Raw genomic sequence first — 25953 nt, 5'->3', positions numbered from 1 at the left:
AGAAGCTTGCGCGACAAATAGAAATTCGACAAAACGATCTAGAAGCGGAACTAAAAGTAGAACATCCTACTCAAAATGAAATAGCTGGCTCTGCTCTCCAGACAACTCGATATCATCGAAGAGTGTCTGTCCAGGACTGAAAGTTTCCGTTTAAAGTGCGGTGGGCAATATAAAGAATTCCACGAATTCTTGGACGAATTTCTTTCGTTCCTGCGTGTGTGTGGCGTAGCTTGGTTCGATCATTTATTTGTCTATACTCACGGACAGATTGGAGAATTTACGAGACAGATTAACGATACCGCAGAAAGTATCTCCGGATAGATCGATAAGAATCTCCGAACGAGAATCGGTCAGCTCGAACTCGTGAGAATCTCGATCATACCGATTTCTCCGGTGTCATTGAGAAACCATACACGTTTTATACGCCGTCCTCGGTATCAATGGCTGGCAGATCGAAATCCAGTACCGGTCTGAAATACGAGATGCCACCGGCGGAAGTTACCGGTCTAAGGGAGGAGAGAGAAAGAGAGGGAAAAGGGTGGGAAGGAAAGACTGGTAATTTCGCGTGGGTGTTGAGACCAGTTACGTTGGAAGGCTGACAGGGTCTCCAAATAGCAGATTGGATCGAACGCTTGGAATTCCCCGGTGAGGGATCGATCCAATTTAATTAAACTCTTGCCGAATTCCCGGACACCTCGCTCTTACACGACAATGGAGTTACGCACATAATCCCTCGATCATCGTTTCGTCTTCTCGCTCAGCCAATTCTTCTTTGCGTCTGCAATACGTTATATTGAGAGGAAGTTTACGAAGATCTTATTCTTTCTGGATGATAAGATTGTTACACACTCGAATTACACACATAGTCCTTCACCTTCGCACGAGTTCATATTTCCATTATTATTATTATTATTCCATACATTATTATTATCATGGCGATAATAAGATTATTGTATACGAGTTGTACACATGATCTGTCGTTTCATCTTTGTATTAGTTCATCTTGCTTCATATCTACAATTCGTTGGAATTGTGGATAGTTTTCGAAAATCCGAATCTTCAACGACAAATAAAATTATGGTACTTATATCATACACGAAACCTATCGATCATTTCACACTAGTTGTGGTCTATTCTCCTACACGTTTATGAAAAGTTCTTAATGATCTCGTTCGTCGACGACGATGGAATTATTACGTTCGTGTTACACATTGATACTTCTTCGGTTATCGTTCACATCTCCTCCGCAGTCTATTTTTCCACCACTTCTATAGTTGGTGGTAAAAATTCCCGAATATTTCGTTCTCCAACAACGGTAGTTGTCGCGTTCGATATATGTATTCCTTCGATCATAGTTTTATCATCGCGCAAGATCATTTTTCTTCCGCCTCTACAATTCATCGTGTTCATGAAAAATTCTCGAAGACCTCATTCTTCGATGACAATAAGACCATCGCGATCGCGATCGCGTTATGCATATGATCTCCCGATCATCGTTTCATATTCTCGCGAGCGTATATTTCTTCTGCCTCTATATATTACCATGAATATTCCAGAATAATTTGTTTTTCAATGACAGTAGAATCGGCGCTTTCGACTTATAAAAAATATAATCTCTCGATTATCTTCTCATTGCGTCTATGATTCGTGGGATAAAAAATTCCAGCAGAATTCACTTTCTTCGACGGAAATAGGATTGTCACGTTACGCACATAATCTCCCAAGTACTATCGTTCCACTTTCTCACGAGTCTATTTTTCCCCGCCTTCGCGATTCATCGTGAAATTACTAAATATTTCATCCTCGAGTAACGATGCAGGTATCGAATTTAATTTACACGCGTAAGTCCCCTCAATCATTGCTTTGTTCTCACACAAATCCATCATCTTTTTCTCTACGATACCTGATGTTCGCCAAGAATTCAGGAAAGTTTCGATTCCTTCGATAACAATAAGATTATTACATTCGTATTACGCGTATAATCTCCCGATCATCCTTTCATCTCCTTGTAACTCCATTTTACCTGTATTATTCACGTTCATGTAAAATCTGCAGATCATCGAATACTTGGATTAGATCGGCACTCGACGTTTGTGCTTCGTCAGAGCGTTTTCATCGGGAGGTAAAAGCGGCCGTTTCACAGCGAAAGAGGACACGCGGCGAATCGATATCGCTTTCGCAAGGACCTGCTGGCCTATCTGCGCGAAGTCACGCGAATTTAGGGCGTGGAATTGCGGACGAGCGAAAAATTGCGATGCAACTGCCTCTTCGAGCCCCTGACATGTTCGTCAAGGACGGAATATAATTCGTCGTGCTCGCGTTTCAGTAGCGACGATTGGTCATATCCGTCGATTTCGTTTGCAGAATCCATCGTGACGCGTTCCGTCGTCGATGCGACGTTTCGTTAATTATTATCGAGCCAATCCGTGGATCGGAGAGAGAAGGGAGAGCCAGTGACACGAGACCAGTCGACGCGACTATGTCGACTCGAACGAAAAGCGCAGACCGATCGTGCGATACGGGCATTAGCTTGCGACCTTCTGTCGCATTTTTCGCCTCGCGTCATCGACTATTTGTGTATCTAAAAAGAAGTAGCGGGTTCTGAGAGCGCGACAGAGAGGTCTAAACGAAAAAAGAGAAGAAGCAGAAAACAACAGTGGCTGTTAAAGAAGGCTTGTAAAGAAGTTCCGTCTCGTCTTGGTTCAAGATCGAGCGGTCTGAGTAATTCGGTTGGCTTCTGGGCAAGTTCGATGCGAGGAATGCTCGCGGGATGAAGGCAAAGCTGTCACGAAAAGAGCTGGATCATCTCTTTAGCGAGGTATTAAAACAGGCATCGTAATAGTCAATAAGTTTTGTTTAGCTGGAATTTATTAGGAATTGTTTATTTAGAAACATGAGCTCGATTTAAACCGTAATTTAAGCGTTTTAGGCGTTTTAGTTTTATCTAGAGCCTTACGTAGAGTCAGTAGATAGAGAAAATTGGTCGGCATAATAAAAAGATTGGTAGCTAGTTAAAAAAAATAACGTGAACCATAAACCTGAATAGCACGGCAGTATATCATACTCTTGAGGTCACTGTGTTTTTGCAGGCAGCCATTAAGCCACGTGGCTTGTACGTCATCGAAAGAATGCAAATTGATGTTTCAGCCGGAACAAGGCTAGGGTATCGTAGATAAATAATTCCTACGGTTAAATGCTAGAGCGATATTTTTCGAGCGAGAGCTCGATCGCGCATTAGTGGCGAGTCGCGGCCACGATCATTAATCAATTTCAGTTTAAACGTCCCGTAATTACGCTCTATCCAATGAAACGCGTCGCGTCACGGGGAACTCCTACGGTCTTCGATAAGTGATATTTTCCTATCGGAATCTTGTATCTACTTTTTCTCGAACGACGCATCGGCTAATTGACTCCGAGATATCTTCGGCAGCGTTTCTAATCTACCCATGGCAATTAATAATAATCCAACACAATATGTAACGAACTGAAATTTCCGGTGATAAATCGATTACACGGTATGCTGATTTCCCTTAAATTAATTAGGTAAACCGGACGGAACGTATCGTGTGAGGCGATCGCGTCAAACATTGGTCTAGGAAAAAGTTGGTCTCGCGTTTTCTTTCTTCTGGTCTCGTGTTTTCCTTTATCAACGTCGATATCTGGCCATTGAGATCACGCTGTAAGATTAACCGTTATCTATCACGTAATTCCTGTTCGCGCAACACGTCCACAAGGACACTCGTATGTCGATATATGCGCGTGGAGGAACACGGTCGAGTGACTTACGAGCAACAGGGAAATTGATTGGATCGCATTGACGCCTATGCAGCTGAACGAGAAGCTCTCGACTAATCTTTTTGCTCGTTTCGCCCGATGCCACGAGTGATCTTTGTTGTCGTTGCTCAAACGACAGCGTGGATTAGAGACAATTAATTTTTTACCGGCTCGAACCCCGAAGCTCGTGGCTGTAACGCTTGACGTAATTGCATACCGAGCAACGCAGAGGACAACTATGTTCGAGTGACTGAAAGTGGAGCGAGTGGAACGATAAGAACGAGGATAGAATTAGTTTAACATGCAGTTTGTAGTGCACTTTTGTGTAACGCTGGTTTGAGGACTTTCTGGACACGTGTCTAGTACGTTCGTGTTATTTAAAAAGCTGATGGATTTAGGATAGAACGAAGTTATAAGGTTTATGGTAATCGGGAAAGAAATTATCGAGCGTGAGGCATCTAATGAATTTTGGGAATCAATTACCAGAGCTTTTGGTATTCAAATTATTGTCGACGAGACTTCGGAAGTAGCACCACCGATTTTTATTTATTTCTTATAAAAATATGTACTTTTATTTGTTCCACATTCAGATCTGTAACTAATTCAACGCAAACCTTAGTTCAATATGTGTCTCTCTAAATTGAGAAGGAACGATTAAAACATCTTATTAAAAAAAAAAAAAAAAAACAGCGTGTCAATTCGTCTGGCAGGAACTGTTATGTATGCTCGTTCTAATTTAACAAGATACGATCTTAACGTCATCGTCGAACCGTAGCGACACTACAAAGTTACACATGATAACTTAAGCTGTGATAACTTTTGGACCAGTTCGAAGAGCTTTCTTGGAATAGTCGGTTCTTTCTCACTGCATCCTATTAATCTACGCAATTACCATGAACACTTTATATCGCAGAGTCTTGGAATAATCCCGAGTAGAAATCGTAATCTCTGAAAGTGTCATAATTACCGTTCGTTTGCCTTTGCATTTAGTTTATCGACTTTGCATTTACCTATGAAACGCACCGACTTACGTAGTTGTATTTCGTCTAAGATGTACCTTCTTACATGATTATATTTCCTCGTTACGTAATTGCACGTGTTATACCCTCCCTGTGTTACTTCCTTGTTGCTTAATTAAAACCACGCCTTTATTTACACGAGAAGCAATCGTAGTCGGTGTAAACGCGATGTACCGTATTCCAGTAAGCGACCCTCACGATCGACGGGATCGATACCGTACAGACCGTGAATATATCTGTCGATCTCGATCGTGCTGGATCACTCGACGCTGTAGAGGTTCGTTGCCAGAGACGAGAGGTTCAATCGCGGCTCCCGTTAGCCTCTAATTCGTACGTTTGTTCGCGCTCGTTTCGCCATAATATCATGAAGAAGATAAACGTACCGTATTTACGAACCATCGTCGAGACATATACCATACTGCGTACTGTGCAACAGTCATAACTCAAATAGTCTCGAACTCAGTTTCGGGAAGGTTTCCACTCTCTATTGTATGAAAGAGAATTTTCAAGATGTTGAAGATTTCACGTGGTTTTTTCTGAGTCATACATTTGTTGAAAATATTGCAATGAATAGAGCACCGAGCCACGTATTATAAATTGTGAATGTTTGCGCAAATTTGTATTTTCCTTCTGGATATAACTAAAGAGATATTTTGTAAATAGAGATTTTTTACATTTATCAAAAGTTACTCTACTCCGCTGAAAGATAATTCTGGTGTTCTAGGTATTTTATATATTTTTGCATATTGTACGATACAATTAGTATTTTCTGGATTTAATCTTCCCTAAAAGAAAGAATTTCCAATGGAATTGGAAAGAATCAATAGAAATGTTGGAAGTAAAACGTTAACGATAGAAGTAAATTTCTATCCTGTAAAATTCCATTCAATAACATTCTTCTACTTAGCTTTAATTTCTGTAAGTAAAACAGTTTCATTTGCGCTAGATAATCTAATGCTTTTGCACAGTGCTGCAGATACATACTAAGAAAAGGCAATCTTAGCCGAGATATATTACGACTAAACGAGGAATAACGAACGTGCTTTAGTTTGTAATCAAGCGCAGAAATTGGAAAAAAAAATATTTAATCAGAGTAAATTTCGATATTCGTGTTTCAAATCTCCGGAAATTTAATTCGAGAAAGATTCACAATGTCGTTTCTATACGATTCAAACGCAGGATTTATTTCTGTCGGAAGATCGTGCTCATTTCCAAATGCAATACGAAGGAAGATTGATCGTCTTTCGCATGGAAGTCTGGTGAAACGAACGCGAGACTCTTCTGCATGTAAAAACATGCGTGACGATTGGATTTTTAAACGAGTCCCGTCGTTGTTGAATTAATGAAGCGCGCGTATGGAAATTCATGTACAACTCGACAGAAAGGAAGGAAACACGAGATATGTTTTATTCCAAATAAAATAACAAGCCACGAACGATTATTTCTTTTCTTTTTCCACTCTTAATTTTCATATTCCAAAATTTCAACACGTTTCAGGTTAACACCTCTATTTAGAGAAAGGGGGGGATGAAAAAAGGCAGAGATATATGGAAGAACAAAAAGGGAAGGGAAAGAGGAATAAAAACGCACGAAGAATTTAGAGAAGATTGAATTGTATGGTGTATTTAACCTGGTAGAAAAACAGCGGCCGCGATTCTTTCTTTCGTCGGGCGGTGCAATTCCACGCGTAATTAACCACCGCGCGATGGAAGAAATTGCGCACATTGTGCTCGTAATTTTAAGGGTAAACGCAGCGCCGGCCCGTGAATTATCCTCATTCGTCGTGAAATTAATTTCGACGCGGCACGAAAGGATTTCTCGACGCTGTCGATTCTTTATCCTGCTATGGAAAAATACTTTATTTCAAGAGCCTTCGAGAGAGAAACGACTGTGTTTTTTTTATTTTCGTGTGGTGTACACCAAGTAGCTCCACTTACGCCTCCCATTATACTCTTATGCTAATCGCTACTATAGCAGGTTGTTGCGTAACTGTAATTACCGTACTACGAGCAACGATGTTCCTCTTGGCCGTGCTGTACCGTGGCACGCGATCCTTCGTTGTTTCTTAATATCTGAAACCCTTAAACCTCCACGCAAGGTATAAAGTACATGCTTCCTTAACAGTAGAAATACCAAATCTGTTACATTAATTACATTCAGGCTGCTTTCTTCAATCCTCTTGCATACCGTAGTTCATTCTCGTAAAAAAATACGAAAAAATATCAAAATTTTCCTTGAAATGAAAACTCTGCGAGGCTATTATATCCTTTAAGTTACTTTCGAGATAATTATATTTTTCTATCATTAACTTTAGAGGAAGAATGACAAAATATCTTGAGTTTGCAAACAATATATATGTCTAAAAAGATATATTTTATTTTATATTATATTTTTATATGTTGTATTTTAAAACATTTCTTAAAACTTTCCTTGTTTGTTGAGAAAAGGAGACGTCACCAAGACGTAGAACTAGAAGAACCGTGGCAGAGTTTAAAGAAAAGAACTAACACGACTATTTTAAACACCTTTGAAATTCGAAGTAGCGTGATATACGGTTTTCTCTTGTTTAAGGATTTCTCTTATTAGGGTAATTCATTTGGGAGAGGTTCGTTTCGGTTACGACTACGTAGATGAATGCGCCTTTCGAAATCAGTTTTTCACTGGACCGTGCCGAGCGATCGTTCACGATACAATTGTTCGAAGGCAAATATCCGCAACTAATCGAAGTGTGTCATCGTACGATTTACGATATATAGAGGTGTGCGTAAACGATTCATGCGGTCTGATTCCTCGAGGGCTCGCATGTTTAACATTCGTCATTTTTGACGACACTTTTAACTCATCTTGCTTTATCATCTTCCAATGATTATATTATACATTCTGCTATCACACTACATCTGAAGCAAAACGTTCGAATATTTCACATACATACATGAATTCGTGATTAGTAAATCTTTCTTATACTACGGACTTAAAATTACAGTTCAGATTAAACAAAATTAAAGGAACACTATATTTTTACATATGTAGATTTCTGCTAAAAATGTGTTATACAGTACGCACATTTGCGAGGACTAAAAACTAATTAAAACATTTTGACTTTTAATTCGGTAATTAATTGACTTTAATACTGTAACTACAGAATTTTCCGACTAAGATACATTCGATGCTGTAAAGGAGACGGGTTTATATCGTTTAATTAAAGACACGTTTATTTGTTTTTTACTTTGGTTCAGGATAATTAGAATAATCTCGATATTCTAGCGCATTTTATTAGTCGTAAATCGTTTGTAGAATTTTAACGATTTGCTGCTTTATCCGTAGGGTGCTAGATTCCGGGATACCTCGCAGCAAATCCATAAGCAATGGCAGGCAGATCCGGCTCGAGCGTTTCCAACGGTTGGCCCCGTCACCGCAGGCTCGGTATCTCCCACGTCAGGCGAAATTTCAACCCCGAATTCGACACCCAGTCCGAGCCCTAGTCCGACTAACAGTCAACAAGTCGCGGTAAGTAGCTCTGACCCTGTTATCGATCCCCTCACATCCGTCAAACCGTTTCAAAGGCCACCAAATTTGAGGCATGAATGAACGTGACCCGGGTCGGCGATTCACAAAATACCAGTGTAACTTGGTGCACGAGGGAAGCCAGATGCGATGGTCAGTTTGATTCACTTGAAGGGCCAGTGAAATATCGTGCGCGTGATAGAAATCTTTAAACAACTACTAGGCTACCGGGCTGCTTCCTTAATTTCATTGAAGTTGAGAATATTTTTTTACATTGCTACATGTTGCAAAAATTATTTGAATTTAATTTAGAGTTCCGCGACCTTATTAAGCTAAAAGGTTCTTAGGTTTCTTTCCTAGTTTCCTGTAATCTCAGAACTTTTCTTCTAGCTTGTTACAGGATAAAAAAGATTTTAATTTAAATTCCAGAATTCCTATTAAAAGAATTGCTATTAAAACAATTTTTTTATTCCTTCAAACTTCACAGCTTTTTTTCTAAACTGTTATGGATAAGGAATCGCTAGGATTTAATTTATAAATGAAAATTGCCAAGCTACATTTTATGATACAAAGAGTTGTGTTCTTATTTTGAGGATATACTTAATTTTAGGGAAAGTTGTGTAAAAAAGTTTGAGGCCGTCCGATGAAACGCTTCGTAACAAAGCTTGAGAGGTCCCTTGCTTCTCTGGACCAATAACATTTCACCTGTCCTATATAGAGACCGAGGAAATCTCGATATATACATCCTCCCCTAACGTAAATCTCGGGGGTCTGAGTCGAGGTTTTGAATTAGAATTCGGGACAAAAATCGAAATTCGTAGACGACCACGTTCTCACGTGCGACGACCGGATTTTCCCCGAATATACACCGAAGAATTGAGTTAGTATTTTCCTGCATCGTCCTGAATGTATCACCGATCGAATCCGGTAGTAACCACATTTCCATGTAACACATGAAACCTATAAAACTTGAGATCGTGTACACTTGTGTATGATTCTCACTTTTTTCCTTACAATTTATTTTATCCCATCAGGAGTTATAAATTCATTAAAAAAATTAATAGACATTCACTTTCTACATTGAATGGACAAATTGTAAAAATTAATTCATTTTTTAAATGAATATTTATTTATTTAATGAAAAATCCGTTATTTATTATTTCGTTATTACAAAATATTCGCTTTTTGTATTTAGATAGGCAAATCCTAAAACGTAATCACCGATAAAAGCAAATCGTAGGAAATGTGCGAGTGGTAAATTTTCTTTTTCAATTTTTAGTATGGATAGCTGGAAATCTAAGTACAGACAACGTATACGCGCATCCTGTATAGTGTTAGATGTACGTGTTCCTAAAGGCGTACAATTAAATGCACATCATTGTTCGTAAGAGACTATCGGACGTTCGAGCTGTATCCGATTGAACTCAATCGTGGAGCTGAAATAGAGTAGAGCAACCCTTCACTATAGTGGCATTGTACTCGCATGGCTGAGTGAAATTTGATTCTGGGTCAGGAGGGTTCGATGAGAAATTAGTTGATTTATATGGGATCTCTTTACGTTGAAACTGACAGAGCGGATCAACGTGAACGTGCAGAGATTTTCGGAAAAATTCACGTTTAACCTGTTGCATACTAAAATCTACCCGCTGTCAGCGTTTCATTATAAAAACTGTCGATATTGGAATTTAGATAAACGAGGAAAAGAGAGAAAAGTACGTAGTAATTTCGTTTTAAAGCCATCCGCTTTAAACGGTTATATCAAGGGAACATCCCGATAGTGTCGCAATCGTTGAGCGTATAATCTTGTTTTTCATTCGCGGAGATCATGCTCACCACGAGATTAACCGTAATATTCCGATAGAAGCGGCGTACCAACGATATTTCGGTGACATCAACGACAATTTGTATGTTCCCGGAGAATCGTCGATGATCCCATCCTTATTTTTTGCCCGGCTGACCTAATTAAGCAATTACGACCAACCAGTAGATTACTATCGTGGCATGAATTCAGGCGTCCGACCATGGAAACAAAACCACAACGATGTATATACGGTGGCGTCGATTAAACGACCGGCCGCGCTTCCATCGGAACATCCAATTGGTGTAAAGTCCAATTGGATTATCGACGGTCGTTCAATTGCACGTACGATTGCAGCTCGACGTTATTATCGCATTAATGCCGATTAGTCGATGCGCCGGTTTGGTACGCGACGTCTATACCACCGTCAAAACATTATAACCGTACTATTTCGGGCTGAATGCTCCTAAACGATCGTCTCGTAAATGCTAATCGAATTATATATTGGGAAACATTTTTTTGAGACAGATCGTATGATCGATTTTGATATTGGTGTTCGAATAATATATCTGTATTTGAATAAGGGTTGTACGAGATATAACATGCATTTGATTCATCTAAACAATCGTGAACAATTTGTAATAAGAGATGACTGCGCTGAGTTTCTTCATTGCTTAAATTATATACTAAAAACAGGTATACGAATTTACTAAAACTAGAGGAAAATGACTATGTTTTACATATTTGTATTGATAACTTTCTTACAGTTGATAGGACTAATTTTAATGAACAATAATTGTAAATTGATAGCCATGGTTCTCTCAAAGAATATATAATTTTTATTCCCAAAAATCTTCTGTTCAGCAAATACCGAAAGATAAAATACCGAATAACGAACAAGCTCACGAATTCTTCATAAATTTCTTGAAAATAAAATATTCATTGCTCGATCATAGAAGGCAAAAAAAAATCCAACATTCATTGGGTGCAAAAAAGTAATCAGAGTGCAGGGTAGCGATCGGCCGAGCAATCAACCGCATTAGAGATTCTCTTTCATTAGCGACGCCAGAAATCAGGACGTCGACTGGCTTTGCCAGTCTTCTAGCATGCAAAGAAGTGCACTACCCTCGCGACTTAAGCATGTTCCGTGGGTCGTTTGCGAGGCTTCCAAGACGCGCAGGTGAGCAGCTCGTCTTACCGGGTCATGATTAATCCTTAAACGCTTTTTACCAGGCGCAATACCCGGCCACGTTGGTCGTGGCACGAGTTAATTAACCCACCAGGAGTTCTTCCACGCGAACGAGAGAAAACGAACAGCCGGTCAATCTTTAATTAACGTCTTAATCGGGCGATCCTATCGCAATTACTAACACCGTATCGCTCACACGTACCGTTTTTAAGAGTCTGACGATGCGAAATACGGATAAGAACAACAGACTGCAGTTTGGTATTTAGGACAACGCCCATCAGGAGATGTAGAACATCAATGGGGAGCTTATCATCAGAGAAATCCATCGGCGGGGATTCGAGGTATCCAACACTTTACCGCTCCAAACAAGGAAAATTGTAAATCCTAACTCGAATCCCGTAACGACCATGCAGGGTATGTCCGATGCTAGTCCTTAACTATAGCGCTGAAACCAACAGAATCTCGCATAAATTTGTAAGAAGGAAAATTTTTAAATCTATATCGACTATGCAGGATGTGTCTGGTGATAGCCCTAAACTGATTGAAATCAATAAAACGCCACAAAAAATTGTATTATTTATATTGCTACAGTACTTATCATCTGTTTCTCAAACATTCCCCTTTGGAAATGAGTTGTTTAAATTTACGATTTCCGCTATCTCGTTATCTCTACTGACAAGCCTCCTATCATCAATGTATCCCATTGGCTGTTTTCCTAAATGCTAAACTTTTGCTGAGCAAGGTTTAAACCTTGATGTTTCTTCGAAGTCAAAGGAGGAGGACAATAAATAAAGTTCACGAGTATGTGTCGCGAGTTTCGTTGGGAGGTCGTCTCTTTCGGCTGCTTGGAAATCGGTTACCGCTTATGGTAATGTCGGCGAAGAAGAAAACGGGAGGCACGAGGTCAAGAGGGCTCGGGTTGCTGAAAAAAAGAAGCGGTGGAGGTCCTTGAGAATCCTGCAGCTGCCAGTCGTCATCGGTTCATTGAACGCAGGGGGACCGCCGCGCGTGTTTCACGTCCTGATCGTTTAGTGCTTGCCGAGGGTTAGAAAATAGGGTTGAGGTCGTTAAAGCGTTGACGGAACACGATGCAGCGCGCTGTTTAGCAGCTGGGTACAGGCATGTTACTTTTTTACTAGCTTTAGAGATTTTTTTACAGAGTACATTGTCGTGGGACGTCACGTTCGTTTGATGAGTTATTAGATGACAATTTTGAACGACAGTTGAGTCTCGTCGAAGTTAGAACAACAAAAACGATACACGATCAAATATTTTGTAAAAATTGAAATTGTTTTATAGGAAGAAATGAATAGCAATGAATATGATATATCTTTTATAAGATATACACCAGCGATTTAATTTTATTATTATTTTAAATTGTTGCTACGTAGGTATATCAATAACAACTTACTTTAGTCGATGAACATTTTGCAAAAATGTTTTATTAAAAACTTGGTTGATTTTCTTTGAAATTCTTGAATTTTATAACATGGCATAATTTCAAATTTCTGGCCAGTAGTGTACGATTCGATACAAAGTATCACATCTTAAATTTGTCAAAATGAAAATATTGAGTGGTGAAATTTTATTACTAAAAATATTTTTTATATCTCTTTACTGGATTAGTGTTATATCGTTAGGTACAATCATCTTTTATCTCGACAGCTTTTTGCTCAAATACCAAGTCTCAAAGTTAAGTTTCAACACTTTCGTATCTACCGCTAGGGTAACATGGAATGTGACGGATTCGCCGATACGGCGATAGAATCTCCAAAATTGATGCAGGCAAATAGGATAAGCCCTATATCGAGTAAAGGGTATCCAGAACAAAACTGCCTTGTTTCCTTTTACGCGCAACCCTTTCTGCATTTTCGATGCAATTAATCTCGCGTTGTCTCGTGTACGGGCGATCGTACGAATTTGCACCAGACCGGCGGAAACATGCCTCGCCATTGAAGTTGTAGCATCACGCCGAGCATTAATCTTATTTAACTTAATTGCATCGCTTGCTTTGTTAGGCGAATGTTCTGCAAACACGGGCGAACAACAAAATTCTGCTCGCGTTCATGTAACAGTCGCCATAAATTTTTTCATGACATACATTGTTCGTAACAATGAAACAATAGGCCGATTAACCTATACAATTATTTCATACACTTCTATTTTATTTTTTTTCTCTCCTTTCAAACGTTTAAGAATAATGTATGAATGAATAAATTTATTTCGGTGAAAACGTGAAAGCGAAAAACCGCGAACGATTGTGAGCATTTGCAGGCGTTCGTAGCAATGCCGATAGATCAAAGAAAATTCGCGTTTCGTTTGCATTCGTACACGTTCGATGAAAATAAATGGTCGTATACCGCATTTTTCTGTAAATCGACGAGTGTTTGCGAATAGGGTGTTGTTCGATAAACATTTGTTTGATAGGTACACCGAGCAATTTCTGTTAGAAATCTGCGTTTAGTGGGTGTATGGTATACGAGTTGTTAATTGAATCATTCCTTAAGGAAAAACTTCTATAATCGCGGAGTTAAAAATGAACAAGGACAAATCAATTTCTATTAGGTTGATTTTAATTCTTCTATTCCTGGACATATCGAAGGACAGATAGTTTACAATTGTATTTAGGGCAAATCAGGAACAAACAGCTTATAAATTGAGCTTCATATAATGGAAGTTCGCCAATTGTTCTCAGTATCCACTATTTTTATTTATCTAATAGAAACTCGCGTTCAGAAAAGTAGATTCGACTGAAAGAAATTAAGTTAATCAAGCGCTAAACTTGAAACTTTGTTGCAATAAATCGAGTCCTACTGTAATTTATTTCGAAGAGGAAACGACAGGCAACGTAAAAAGACAGGAAATCTCCAAATAAAGAGATTATATCCAAGAGATTAGCAACTCGAATGACAAGTTACCTCGTCTTTCTTGGCTAACAGGTTTAGAATACCACGAATTCCCAACAAAACCAAACGCAGAATAAGCATCTAAATCTTCCAACAATCTTATACTCAAAACAACACACACAGACGAATAAACTCTGCCTGCAGTATCCACTTAAAGAAAACATAACGCGCTTTCGAAAGTGCATAATCGAGCCTGTTCTCGAACTGTCCATGCTTTGAAAAGACGTTTCCCATGCTTGGACTGTTTTCATTTCGTCACCGAGACACGAGCGGAGCAACATCTGCCCTGGCACGCGTAAACTGGATGGATTTATTTACGGTTCGAAAGGGGTAGCTGGGTTCGATCTTTGGCGACAGAAGGAAAAAGGGAAGCGGCCACTTCGACGCCAGCCACCAGCCGTAATCTCGTTCAAGGCGTTCCCTCATACTATCGGCTACCTCTAACTTCCGGTTAAATTTAGACGTGCTCGCTCTCCGTTACTATGCTTCAGCAAACAAGCTGCCTCCAACTATTCGATCGGAATTTCATTTAATTTAATATATTCACCTTCGTATTATTCACGAGCCAAAGCTGATTATACACAAAAGGGCTCAACTTCGTTTTGGAACACACCGAATTTGTAACTTTTTCTTATAACGTATGATTTTTGCACGAGTAGAATCACAAAGTGTTAGTTTTAAGGCACGAAGATCGATATTTTGAAAATTAGATACATGAGATTTATGCATATGTTGCAACTTCTATATACACTTGCAGATTGGTTTTGAGTTTTATCCGCGTGATCATAATGGCTTTTTCTTACCGCAACGTCAGTGAAATTTCAAAATATTGGCAGAACTCTAGCAGATCGAGCACAGATACGAAAATTCACTAAAACTTCACCAATACAGTGACACGTGTATCGTTGGTTCGATCACTGACCGTTATTTTGTAAAGAATACGAAGGTCCGCGATAACTCTTGCGACTTTAAATTTACGTGAAACTTATCGGAACAGTATCGAAGTATACAGTGGAGAATTGGACGAAGGCCAACAAATTGTAAAATAAATGGATTCATCGTGCGAGTGATCCTTCGTCTTGATTTACGGATTACGGCGTCTTTAGCGAACTTGGAAGATTTGTGCGGCTTCTCCACTCGTTCTTGGTTCTCTCCTCGAACGTTTTAGCAAAGCGGACTGAGCGTTTAATCCTTGAAGTTTACTTTGTTTCCATTCGAAAGACAGTCAATGCATTATCTTATCGATGAGAGTCTGCTTCCTCTGGATAATCTATTTTTGAAAAGAAATTATGAGGTCACGTGATACTTGTCCAAAGAGGATTATACGGTGTATGATGGATTACAGTAAGATTATAGGAAGATCAATGGAATAAACATCGTTTGTAATTTTGCCATTCAATTGGAATAAAATCTCGGACAGATGCGAACAATCTTCCATTAATCTTGAACTTGTCCAATAAGATAGAAATAATTAATTTTGTAAAAAGATTCAATAAAAATTTGGATCTTGATTTATAGCTTATAAATGAGAAGATTCGGCCTAATTGTAGAACAGCAAAACTTTACGTCATGTATTATTTTAGAGCGAAATTATGACAAGAACTCGACGATAAGAATTAAAGGTTCACAACCATAATATTCCAGCTATTATTTAAGAATTATGTAGATAAGCCTGAAGCTTTAATATTTAAAACTTTTGTATAAACTTCGATATTGGATGAAGATATTCAAAAAGTCTCGTTATATTTTCGTTGCAAAGTACGATAGTTCGAAAGATTGTCCAAACTAGGATTAAAACGACTACAATGTCGCTCTTCTTTTGTTTCCGAAGATTTCGCGTCTATTACTTTTGAACGTAACATTTCAGTACGCATGTTCCTGGAATCTAGTTTCAGTTTACGGAACACTTGAGATCCAAACGTTTTCACCCGCTTCCTCAAGCATCGGCGAAAACTTCTTGGAATATGTATCGCGCGACATATACACGTCGGACTTTCGTAGCCAGAGATTCACGACGATCGGAAGTTTTATTCGTGCGTCGTCGCTCGCACTTGGATCAATGGAATTCTTTCCCGTGAACGATTTGTCATCGTGTGCCGAATCGTCTCTCCCATCGTCTGGGTCCACTCCAGTTCAAACCCTTTCCACCAAGTTTGAAACGATTCGATGTACCAAAAGTATGGCTGCGAGCGTTCTCTAAGTGCATCGAAATTTATGAACCGATGCGAGACATCTCCGGTCCTCTCGCCACGGGCGCACACCGATCTGGCCAACGATTAATGTTTCGTTCCTCCGCTGAATTTCGCGCTGGTAGCGTGAAAAATGTTCCAGCGCCACCCTATCCGCTATTCGCGAATCTCCTCGAAATATAAACGAGCGACAAAGCATATTACTTTGAGGATTGTTTTGCATATGGATGGTCTAATTGGTCTCGAACAGTGACTTAAGATTGCTCGGTTATTCAGTATGGCTGTCTTTTAAAACTTGGCTCGGGCGTTTTGAAAACATATTGGTCATAACGCGTTACTTAGGGTGTATCGATGTCTCGGTAATTCTCTGATGGCCATTAAAGGTTTATTTTTGCCGAGGGAGGAAGAACACTTTATTTTTTAGTGGCGGAATTTTCGGGCTCTCAAGATCTAAGTTTTTAAGTTTTAGAATTTCAAAATCTTCAAATTAACATTTTTCAATTTAGATCACCAAGTTCGTATATGTTCGAAGTTTTGATTCTTTGAGTGTTCATGTCTTTGAAATATCGAACTTTTAGTTTCTCAAATCTTTGGAGATCAAAATTTTCACATCTTCGAAGTAGGAAATTTTTTAATTCTCAAATATTTCGACAACCAAATTTCCAAACCTTCCAACCTACAAATATCATGGAACATTAACACACAGAGCACTACCTTTCGAATATCATACATAATAGGACCGTATCATTACCTTTATCATTTCGCGCGCAATTCAAAACTGCACGGAACGAATGCAATCATCCCGGCGGGCGCGATGCGAATTTCGTTTCTCCCGCGTGACATCCATATGCATAAAAAAGATTTAAACATGTCGTAAAATATCATTCGGTCGTTTGGAGGTTTCGTTTCAATGGCAAAGGCTCACCTGGAAACCGGCTATCTTGGACGAACACGCGTCTCGGTATCTTCTAATTACGCCGGAGATTCGTGAAGTCGATAAAGAATTCAAATGGGTGGAGCGTAAAACGATTCTCCTTTTCTTCTGTCTGCCATATTTTTTCTCCCTTTCCTTTTCTGTAATCGACGTTGTTCGATACATTCATTCTTGCCACGCACTCTCGTTTATCGTATTTTGCCAACACGATAAACAGCGTGGGTGGCGAAACACGAGCACGGTGCGTGCGCTTTTTTTTCTTTTTCCTTTTTTTTGGGGGGAGGGGGAACTTAACCAACGATTATTATTATTATTATGGACGCGGGTAAACCGGTGATCGAGTTCTATTCATACAATGCCCGCAGGAAATGGGTTGAAAGTGTCGAACTGTATTATTATCGTGGTATTTGGTTCCTGTTCTCCATTGTTGCGTGTGATTTTAACCCTTGCATGTCGGGGTGAAACGTTTATCGCGTAACTGCGACGAAGTGTGGTTAATTCGATAACGTTTCGACCAATGTTCGACTGTATTTACATACGAATATATAATTAAACTTCGGTATTGCAAGTGTTCGGTAAATGACTGACTGGGTATTACAGTAAATCGATAGATTTTAACGATCATTTATGCTAATGTTGTATGAAGTTCGTACATTAGGGGAATTAAAAATTTGCTCGGAAGGCAAATTTCCGAATATCTGAAATATCTGAAATATTTGAATATTAATAAATTTGGAAGTTCGAAAAGTTTGTAAAAATTTGGCGAATTAGATTTTCTTTTCCTTGCCGACTATTAAAATTATTTATTTATTTATCGAAAGCAAAGAACATATAAATATCCAAAATGAGAAGTAACCGTTATGATATATAATAAATAAACGAATAAACGAAAAAAAACGAAACGAAAAAAATCATTTAGATTCCACATTTTTAGTGATTATATTTTAATCCAAACATTCATAGTCTATCTGCAATTATAATACGATAGAAATATTTGAAAACGATACTACAAGGATATCAACCTCTCCAATATCGATCACCGGGAGCAATCATGATTGATCGCCGATGATCGAAGATTAACAATGTAGAAACGAAGACTTGGCTGAATCACTTGGGTTGCCACAATGAAATACATTCATCTGTTCAACCGTCTCACAGAATTAAGGGGACCCATTTAATTAAATACGCGACATTAATTCTTCTTGAAAGATCGATCATCAGTTTGTTTCATTGATTACCAAGTATGACTATCAAAAAAGAAGAAGATGCTGCGTGAAGATACGTAAGGACCAGTTTTCGTGAATTAACGAAGGCGCCGTTGATCAATTGCCAGCAATCAGAACGCGATCGAGGATCAAGGTCGACGATGACACGACACCAAGATCGAGGGAAAGATCCAGCGGATCGAGACAAATGATCTGTGGCCAGACGAACCGGTTTCGAAACGATAAAAGTGACAAAGATGGTAGGTATTGAATTCGTATCGATAATCGAGGCCTCTGCAAGAAGAAATAATCATTGAAAATCCTAGCTTTGCTTTATCACCGCTCGTTCCTCGTGATCATCTCTTTTTCCTGTCTTTTTATATTTGAATACTGTTGCGACATACGACGCAGGAGGAGCGATTCGAGATATTTTACGTTTTTGTTCCGTATCGATAATTCACAGCACTTTCATCGTCGTAAATATTATCCTCTACGACGATGCCATGTATGATAACGTTGTTTGGTTTAGCCAATGCTAATTAAAGTACACAGGGTTATGCAACTACAGGAATAAAACGAACATCCACAAGACGAAATGTTTCAATTTTTACATACATAATAAACACGGTATAAATATAACTAAAATAGTAGGACATATAAAAAAAATTATCTCACCTAGTAAGTATTATAGCGAATAGTAGACTTTGAATGTTTTACGTATTTCTGCATATTGCGTATTTTATGCACTTTTTGTATCTTCAAGTTGCTCAATCTACATTTCGTAATTTTATTATTTAAGTAGAAAATACACAAATAACCCGAATATATATTCATCGTAGATCTAATGTATCAATTACAAATTTACCATGTAATGTGAATTATGATGTTTACTGTAGGTTCATTTTCCAGGAATTTCCTCAATTGTACATAAAAGAAACAGGGTTTTTAAGCTTTATTAGAATCCAGTTAGTAATTTCGTGTTTTCGGTCTCTATCTTAAACGTTAATTGTCAACTTTGATACTAAAATATGAGTTTGTGGGCTCCGGAAAACAAACACATTCTTTAAACTACCGTCTATACTTTCTGCAGAGGAACAGATCCGCTATAATTGTACGAGTAAATATAACAAATTGCGAAAGAATCTGAACAAGTCATGAGTATTTATCACCACGGGCTTTCCTCTATAAAACGGGATATAAACTGTGTTCTGTTGGAAGTTTCGATAAACACGTTTCGAGATAGTCGTTTCCTGTAGAAAATTTTCAAGGTATCCCACATGCGAATTGAAAGAAAGATTGAAGAATATCGAAAATCAAATGGAGCTCGAATATCCAAGTTCTCAAGATTGCTATTCGAAAGACGGACGAAGGATAGTCACGGAAAATCCAACTTGGAATAGCCAAAATATTCAATCTCCGAAAGAGATCGTAGAAACCAATCGTCCCAACTTCGAATCAAACTTCGAATGCTTTTAAAGTATCCTTCCATGGATCACGATGGAGAAACGAAAAGGAGGAATCTTTCGACGGATGATCCAAAATTTCGTTTTAGGGTACCGTTTCCATACATTCTGGTCTATTTATATTCCAAAACTGTTAACTTTACGTTTGGAAAATCATCAGATCGAAAGTTACACTTTTGCAAAATAACTTTTTACAAAGATTTATAATAATCCTAGTCCTACGATGAATAATTTTACGGTGAGTAAAATCAGTCGTCGGAAGACATAGAAATAGATAAAAAATTGAAACAGCGTGCGCAGAAATTGTTTGATGGTCGTCGATTCAGTTATCAACGGGTTGGCTACGAATGCGGCGAGGAAGGACGAGTCTAGTTGAGGAAGAAAGACCAGGGAGAAAGAAGTGGAGAACAAGAAGAAACTAAGCGTGGTCTTGGGGCGCCTTCGCCGGGGCACCGCGCAAGCGCATTCCGTATACCTAAACCTATACGTTCCGTGCGTGATCCGAAAGACACGAGCTCCATTCGAGTTCCGTCGGCTTTTGCCATCGAACGTGCCGCGTCCTTTCTCCGTTTCATCGTTCAGTGTCGTCATTCCCCCCGCCTCCCCCCCCCATTCCTCGTTATCACTTCAAAACGATACATTAAAAGAGACAAGAGAATTAGTTAAATTCATCGTTCAGTCTGAATGGAATGGAATAAAATGACTGTCGTACGAAATCGTTGGCATAAGTATGCGCTTCCGGTTGAATGTTAAAGAAGCGATGATCCAATCGAGGGAACAGCGTGATCGAAAATGATGACCGTATTACGATCGTCGATCCTGGTGTCGGAGTGAGTTTCGAGTGCGCACGAAAATTGATCGTCAGTCAGTTCTTTCGTGGTTGACAGCTGTCAACATGCTGTCTACCGTTCAGTGTAACGGCGACGTGCATCAACGGAACTATCACGTCACGTACACGGTGAGTTTTTTCATAGCTGGATGAGAATTTCGCCGGTGAACCGGCTGGAAAAGTTGATCGAAGCGATGACGGGCGAATGATGGATAATTAACGACGGTTCGTCCGGCGAGCTATCCATGGAATGATGTAAGTGAAACGGATGTAACGTCGTTCTAAGAAATTCCTCTGTCGTGTAACACGCTTGAAATAGAGATTGCTTCAATAAACACACGATGCTACAAATATTCTCAACATCCTCGTCGAGTCTGGAATATCATCGTAAAAAAAGAGGAAATATCATCGTGACTCTTTTGTCGAGCAAGAATCATCGTTTCCAGCGGTTCATCGGCATTTAATTGTTCGTTACGTTTATCTTCGATTGTTATATTAATAGAATATAGAGACCGTACGTCGTCAAGCCTGCCTTTATGTACGTAGACTCCTAAAACTGTCTAGCGCTCATTTAAATACAAACTTCAATACGATCTTTCAAAACTTTATCCGCGTTACGTATGAATACGTAAACATTTATATCGACTCGCTCGTAAAACCATCAACATTATGAAACCGTAGATTACTTGTTGACGCATTAGGGCTTCGAGATGTCATGGCTCGAGAACGCATGGTGAATTACGATATAAGTATAACTAATAATAGCTATCTATCAAAATATTTAAATATCGAAACTCGATACGTTCCGCATTACATATTGTAATCTTTGTTTTATTACCATTCTAACAGCGATAATTTTTGCAATTCATCGGTATTTCAAACGTTATCTCCGGCATAAACTTGTCAAGAATGTACTGAAAATATACCGTGATCGTTCTGATATTTTCATAAAACGAACTTCCTCGCACGATTCGCGAATATGTATCGAATACGTATCACGACCTCCCGGCGCCTTACGTTATTTATCTATTCTCGGTTCAGCTTTATCGCGGCGAACGCGTTTACCCTGGCGCGGAATTTTCAGCCGCACACGGGTTTTCACACACGCGGGAAAAAGCCATGGAGAAACGTCTGTCACTGGGAGATTAGATACCATAAACGAGTGTTGCGGGACGTCTTTTGCTATCCGCTTTGCAAGCGGTCGAACGTGCTTTGTGTCTGAGGACGCGAGCGCATATTAAATTCCCCCGTGCCTCGAATCCCGAGAGTGCCGGTTTCGAAACTTCCTTCTTTCCCAAAGGGCGGCACGAAGATTCCGCGGAATGGCAAAAGGAAGAAGAAAGAAATATAGAAAAAAAAATACGGTCACGATCCAAATGTCTTTACACGAAAAGGAAATTAGAAGTTTTAATCTGGTCTGTGTATTATCTCCTGTGTGCCACAAATTCCAAAGTTTCCCTTTGAAAACTCGGTGTTTGGACGCGATTCGTCCGAAGCCCCGTTCGCAATTTGTGCCAAAGGGTATCGCCAACTCTGATCCCGGTACAAACTTCCCCCTGAACTCGGACTTTTCTCCGACCTTCGCGTTGAATCGAAGAAACACGAGTTTCCGTTTGTAGCTCTGGAAAGTTGTATTCGGCTCTCTCAGGGTGGCCGATGCAGCTCTGTGACGTGCAAAACGAGTCGACTAACAATTAACCGGAGCAGGAACGTGTCGACGCAAGATAGTTACAAGTTCTCGAACAAATTAAGCGACCAGTGCTCTCCCGGCCGAGGCCGAGGCCGAGGCGAAACTCGCCGCGGAAACCGCATTACGGAAAGTAAATTATAACTTGTGCTGCTCGGTTAAATTGAATTACGAGAGACTGCCGGTGGTTCGAACTGTGTTTAAACATTCTACAATTTAGAATATAGCGTGCATTAGCGTGCATTAAGCTTAATCGAGGCATGCTGTTATACATATTTATATTCGTAGCTGTTGATCGAAGCGGAAAAAGAAGGATGGAACAAAGATAAAGTGGAAAGGACAGTGAGATCAGTCGTGCCACACCTCGATCGATTAATTCGTGCTTCGATTTATTGATACAGCGTTTCGCTAACTGGACACGATTAGGATTTATTTTACTACGGATTATTCGATTATTGCAGACAACCCTAACACGAAAGCTTGTAATACGTTGTATCGAGAACGAAATCTTACTACGTTACTGGAGTCAACATTTAATATTCCGCTGGAAAGTTAAAAAATTCTTTTAATTAACTATTTGAGAAATTCGTGAGATTATTAATAAACTGGTATAAATAATCTTTTCATAGAGCTTTGATTAAAAATATTAACAAAAGTAGAACGATATATAATAATGAGATTAAAAGTTCAAAGAAAATTTTGAAAACTACCTCTCATCTTCATCGTTATCCAAAAACTTCCTGATAGTCTTTCGCTTGATATTCTTCGTGAATAAACTATGAAACAGAATTCAACCTAACATATTGTTCTCTTCTATTGATTTCACTCAAAGTTTCATAATATGCAAGTACTGCCATAATTTTCAGATCAAATATCCATTCGCAAATTAAATTTATGCAAATTTAATTTATACATTTTGCATATATTTGTTCAGAGACAAAAATTCATTCCATGAGTCGATGTCAGGAATTATTGATGAAAGCAAAGATCGGCTGACGAAACAAAATCCCAGTCGATTTTCTCAGTCGAATGCCCTGGATGATTGATTTCGTAGGTCGTGATGGATCGCGCGTTTCTTGACGCGTCCGCATGAAACCGCCACGAGGGAAACGCGAGAATCAGGAAGCGTCGTTGTCGCCTGCTTTTGCAAAACGTAGACGAAGGCGAAGGAGTACCGGCATCGAGTGACTCTTTCGCGGAAGTACACATGTATCATGTGAGCGCTTGTAATCCGAGAGCAGGGCGTGCGAGCGCTCGAAGGACGGAATGCGGTGGAAACGATCGGTTCACACCCGCCTGGTTGGGGTAGATCGACGAGATAATACGAGTACGATGATTTTATCAACGGTATAATTGATTAGATAAACGGTATTTGCTTGCATACCGTCGCAATGCATCACAATAATATATATCGGCTTCTAAATAAAATAAGCAATATCGAGAAAGGAATATCATATATTTCATTTTCGTAGAAAATTCATTATTGTGAAATCATATATGTATATAAACTGTATATTGTTTAAAACAAACAATAAGAAATCGTTATTGTGAAAGATTTTATTGCATCAACCGAGCGAACAGAAGTAGACACGATCCTATACGCTTGATAGATTATCGCGTTATTGAAATTTATCTTTGAAACAATAGTTAAAAGAAGAAATTTACAGATACGAGTAACGTGTATTCTATTTAATCAGAGTATAAAAAGTCACGAACCGATCGTTACGTCTACTTTGATATTATTTGTGTAAAGATTGTCTTGTCGTTGAATGAAAGATAAAACGAAGATGAATGAAAGAATCTGCTCTGTCTCCGTCGGTAAAACGTAAGGAGCATGTGCCCCCTTTATTTGTATTCACTCTGAAACGTACTGGTACAAACATTTGGTCAACGTGTCTCATCAGTGACACTCGAGAGTCGACTGTCCGCTGTATAGATACACAGATGAGCCTATAGATGTAAATTTTTAATATACATACGTACAGTGGACGTAGCGAAAGCGTGTAGGAGAGGCAGACGAGCGGTTGCTGAGGATCGTGGAGGCGTTTATTTACGGTTACGAACGACAAGTTGTCGCCTGGCTGCTAATTGATGGTCCGCGGTGAACGAAAAGGAAAACGGAGGCAGGTCGGCCGCGATTTGCCTCCGTTTGTTCGGCGAATCGTGTATGCGCCTAATGTCGTGGTCGATTACTACGGTACAACAGACGGAATCGAGGAGCACCGGCGGTGAAACCAGTTTAGCACGTGTATGGTCTTGTTCGCGAGGTACCAGTTCGTTGAGTCCTCAAGTTCATCGACTTGACGCGACGTATCTGGTTCCCAATGCATGCACGCGATACACGCAATTTTATTGCACCTATTTGCTTTCGAAACTTGATTCAATAACGTCGAGAACGTTCGATCCATCGGTTCCTCTCCGATCGCAAGTCGAATGGGTCGTTTTTCAAAGAAAGAAATTTATCAAGGTGCCTCGTTTACGTCGGCTCGCGAGAGCTTCTCTTTACCCATGGACAAGATACGAGACGTTACGATGCACGAGGAGCTTTTCATTGAAACTGCCAACTCACACGAGCTTTGTATATCAGGAAGTTGATAACGGTGTTATTCAAGAAGGAGGGAACGCTTCGTCGGCGTCGATTTTTCTTCGCCCTGTCGATCAGCGTTCCCTGTCTGCAAACAGTTTATCATTTGTTAGTCGTGAAATAGAAGCGTAACGCGTATTTCGATACAAAATATTCCGTAGTTACTTGTCCACGATGACTAAAATGTTTTGCTTGCTGTCGCTTAAACGCATACTCATATCGATATGGATTTATGAGATTCAACAGCGAGGATCAGCATTAGTTTAAATTATAGAAATATTTAAAAAATTTTTATTCGAAATTTTACGTATAATTTCATCTATATTCTACGCTAACTATATACTACAAATATACTATTGCATATATTATAAGTCAAGATTAAAATATTTGTTTATCGCTGCTCGTAACAGATGGCAAACGAACGATGATAATTAAAAAGAAGAAGAAAAGAAAGAGAGAGAAGTTCTAATACTCAAGGTTTATTAGGTGTTCTTCCAGTTGTAGCACGAAGTAGGCGAGCCATGTCATTTCAGCAGATTGTGACAAGCAGCAGTAAGCAATTTCTATGTTTCCGCGTATACCGCGAACATGTGTGTGAACACCAGATGCCATACTAATTCATACAATCTAATCCCGCATTTTTAATCGCTCCTTGCAGTATATTTCCATGCTCGACTGGCAACCACGTCGCGAACTTTCAGAGCAAACCGATATAGCAACCATTGTTGACACAATTGCTGCCTCGAATTTAATAAGTCATCGTCGAAACAACGTCATTACCATCGCCGACAAACTGTTTGATTTATCGTTATACTTTGAAAAGTTAATCCATTTGAGAGAGCTAGAAGTATTTTTGCTCGTTGACGTCAGTC

At 39.3% G+C, this 25953-nt stretch overlaps 1 protein-coding gene across 14 annotated transcripts in view; it reads left to right on the top strand.

The window, feature by feature from the left end:
* The window catches only part of LOC117216407 (tensin-1), a 181199-nt gene that overhangs the window by 93443 nt on the left and 61803 nt on the right, over positions 1-25953 (top strand). For 7 of the 14 annotated variants that reach the window (XM_033463097.1, XM_033463096.1, XM_033463095.1 and 4 more), the window contains one exon: positions 8118-8300. The exons of 2 other annotated variants lie outside the window; for them this stretch is intronic. In XM_033463097.1, the coding sequence (XP_033318988.1) occupies positions 8118-8300 (183 nt within the window). Of the gene's footprint in view, positions 1-1299; positions 2819-8117; positions 8301-20535; positions 20940-25953 lie in introns of those variants that run through there. 5 more of the 14 variants (XM_033463100.1, XM_033463101.1, XM_033463099.1 and 2 more) reach the window with 4 other exon arrangements.

This window comes from Bombus bifarius, unplaced genomic scaffold (genome assembly GCF_011952205.1).
Source record: "Bombus bifarius isolate JDL3187 unplaced genomic scaffold, Bbif_JDL3187 scf7180000010271, whole genome shotgun sequence".
Classification (NCBI taxonomy): domain Eukaryota; kingdom Metazoa; phylum Arthropoda; class Insecta; order Hymenoptera; family Apidae; genus Bombus; species Bombus bifarius.
This window is presented reverse-complemented; position numbering and strand designations above follow the sequence as displayed.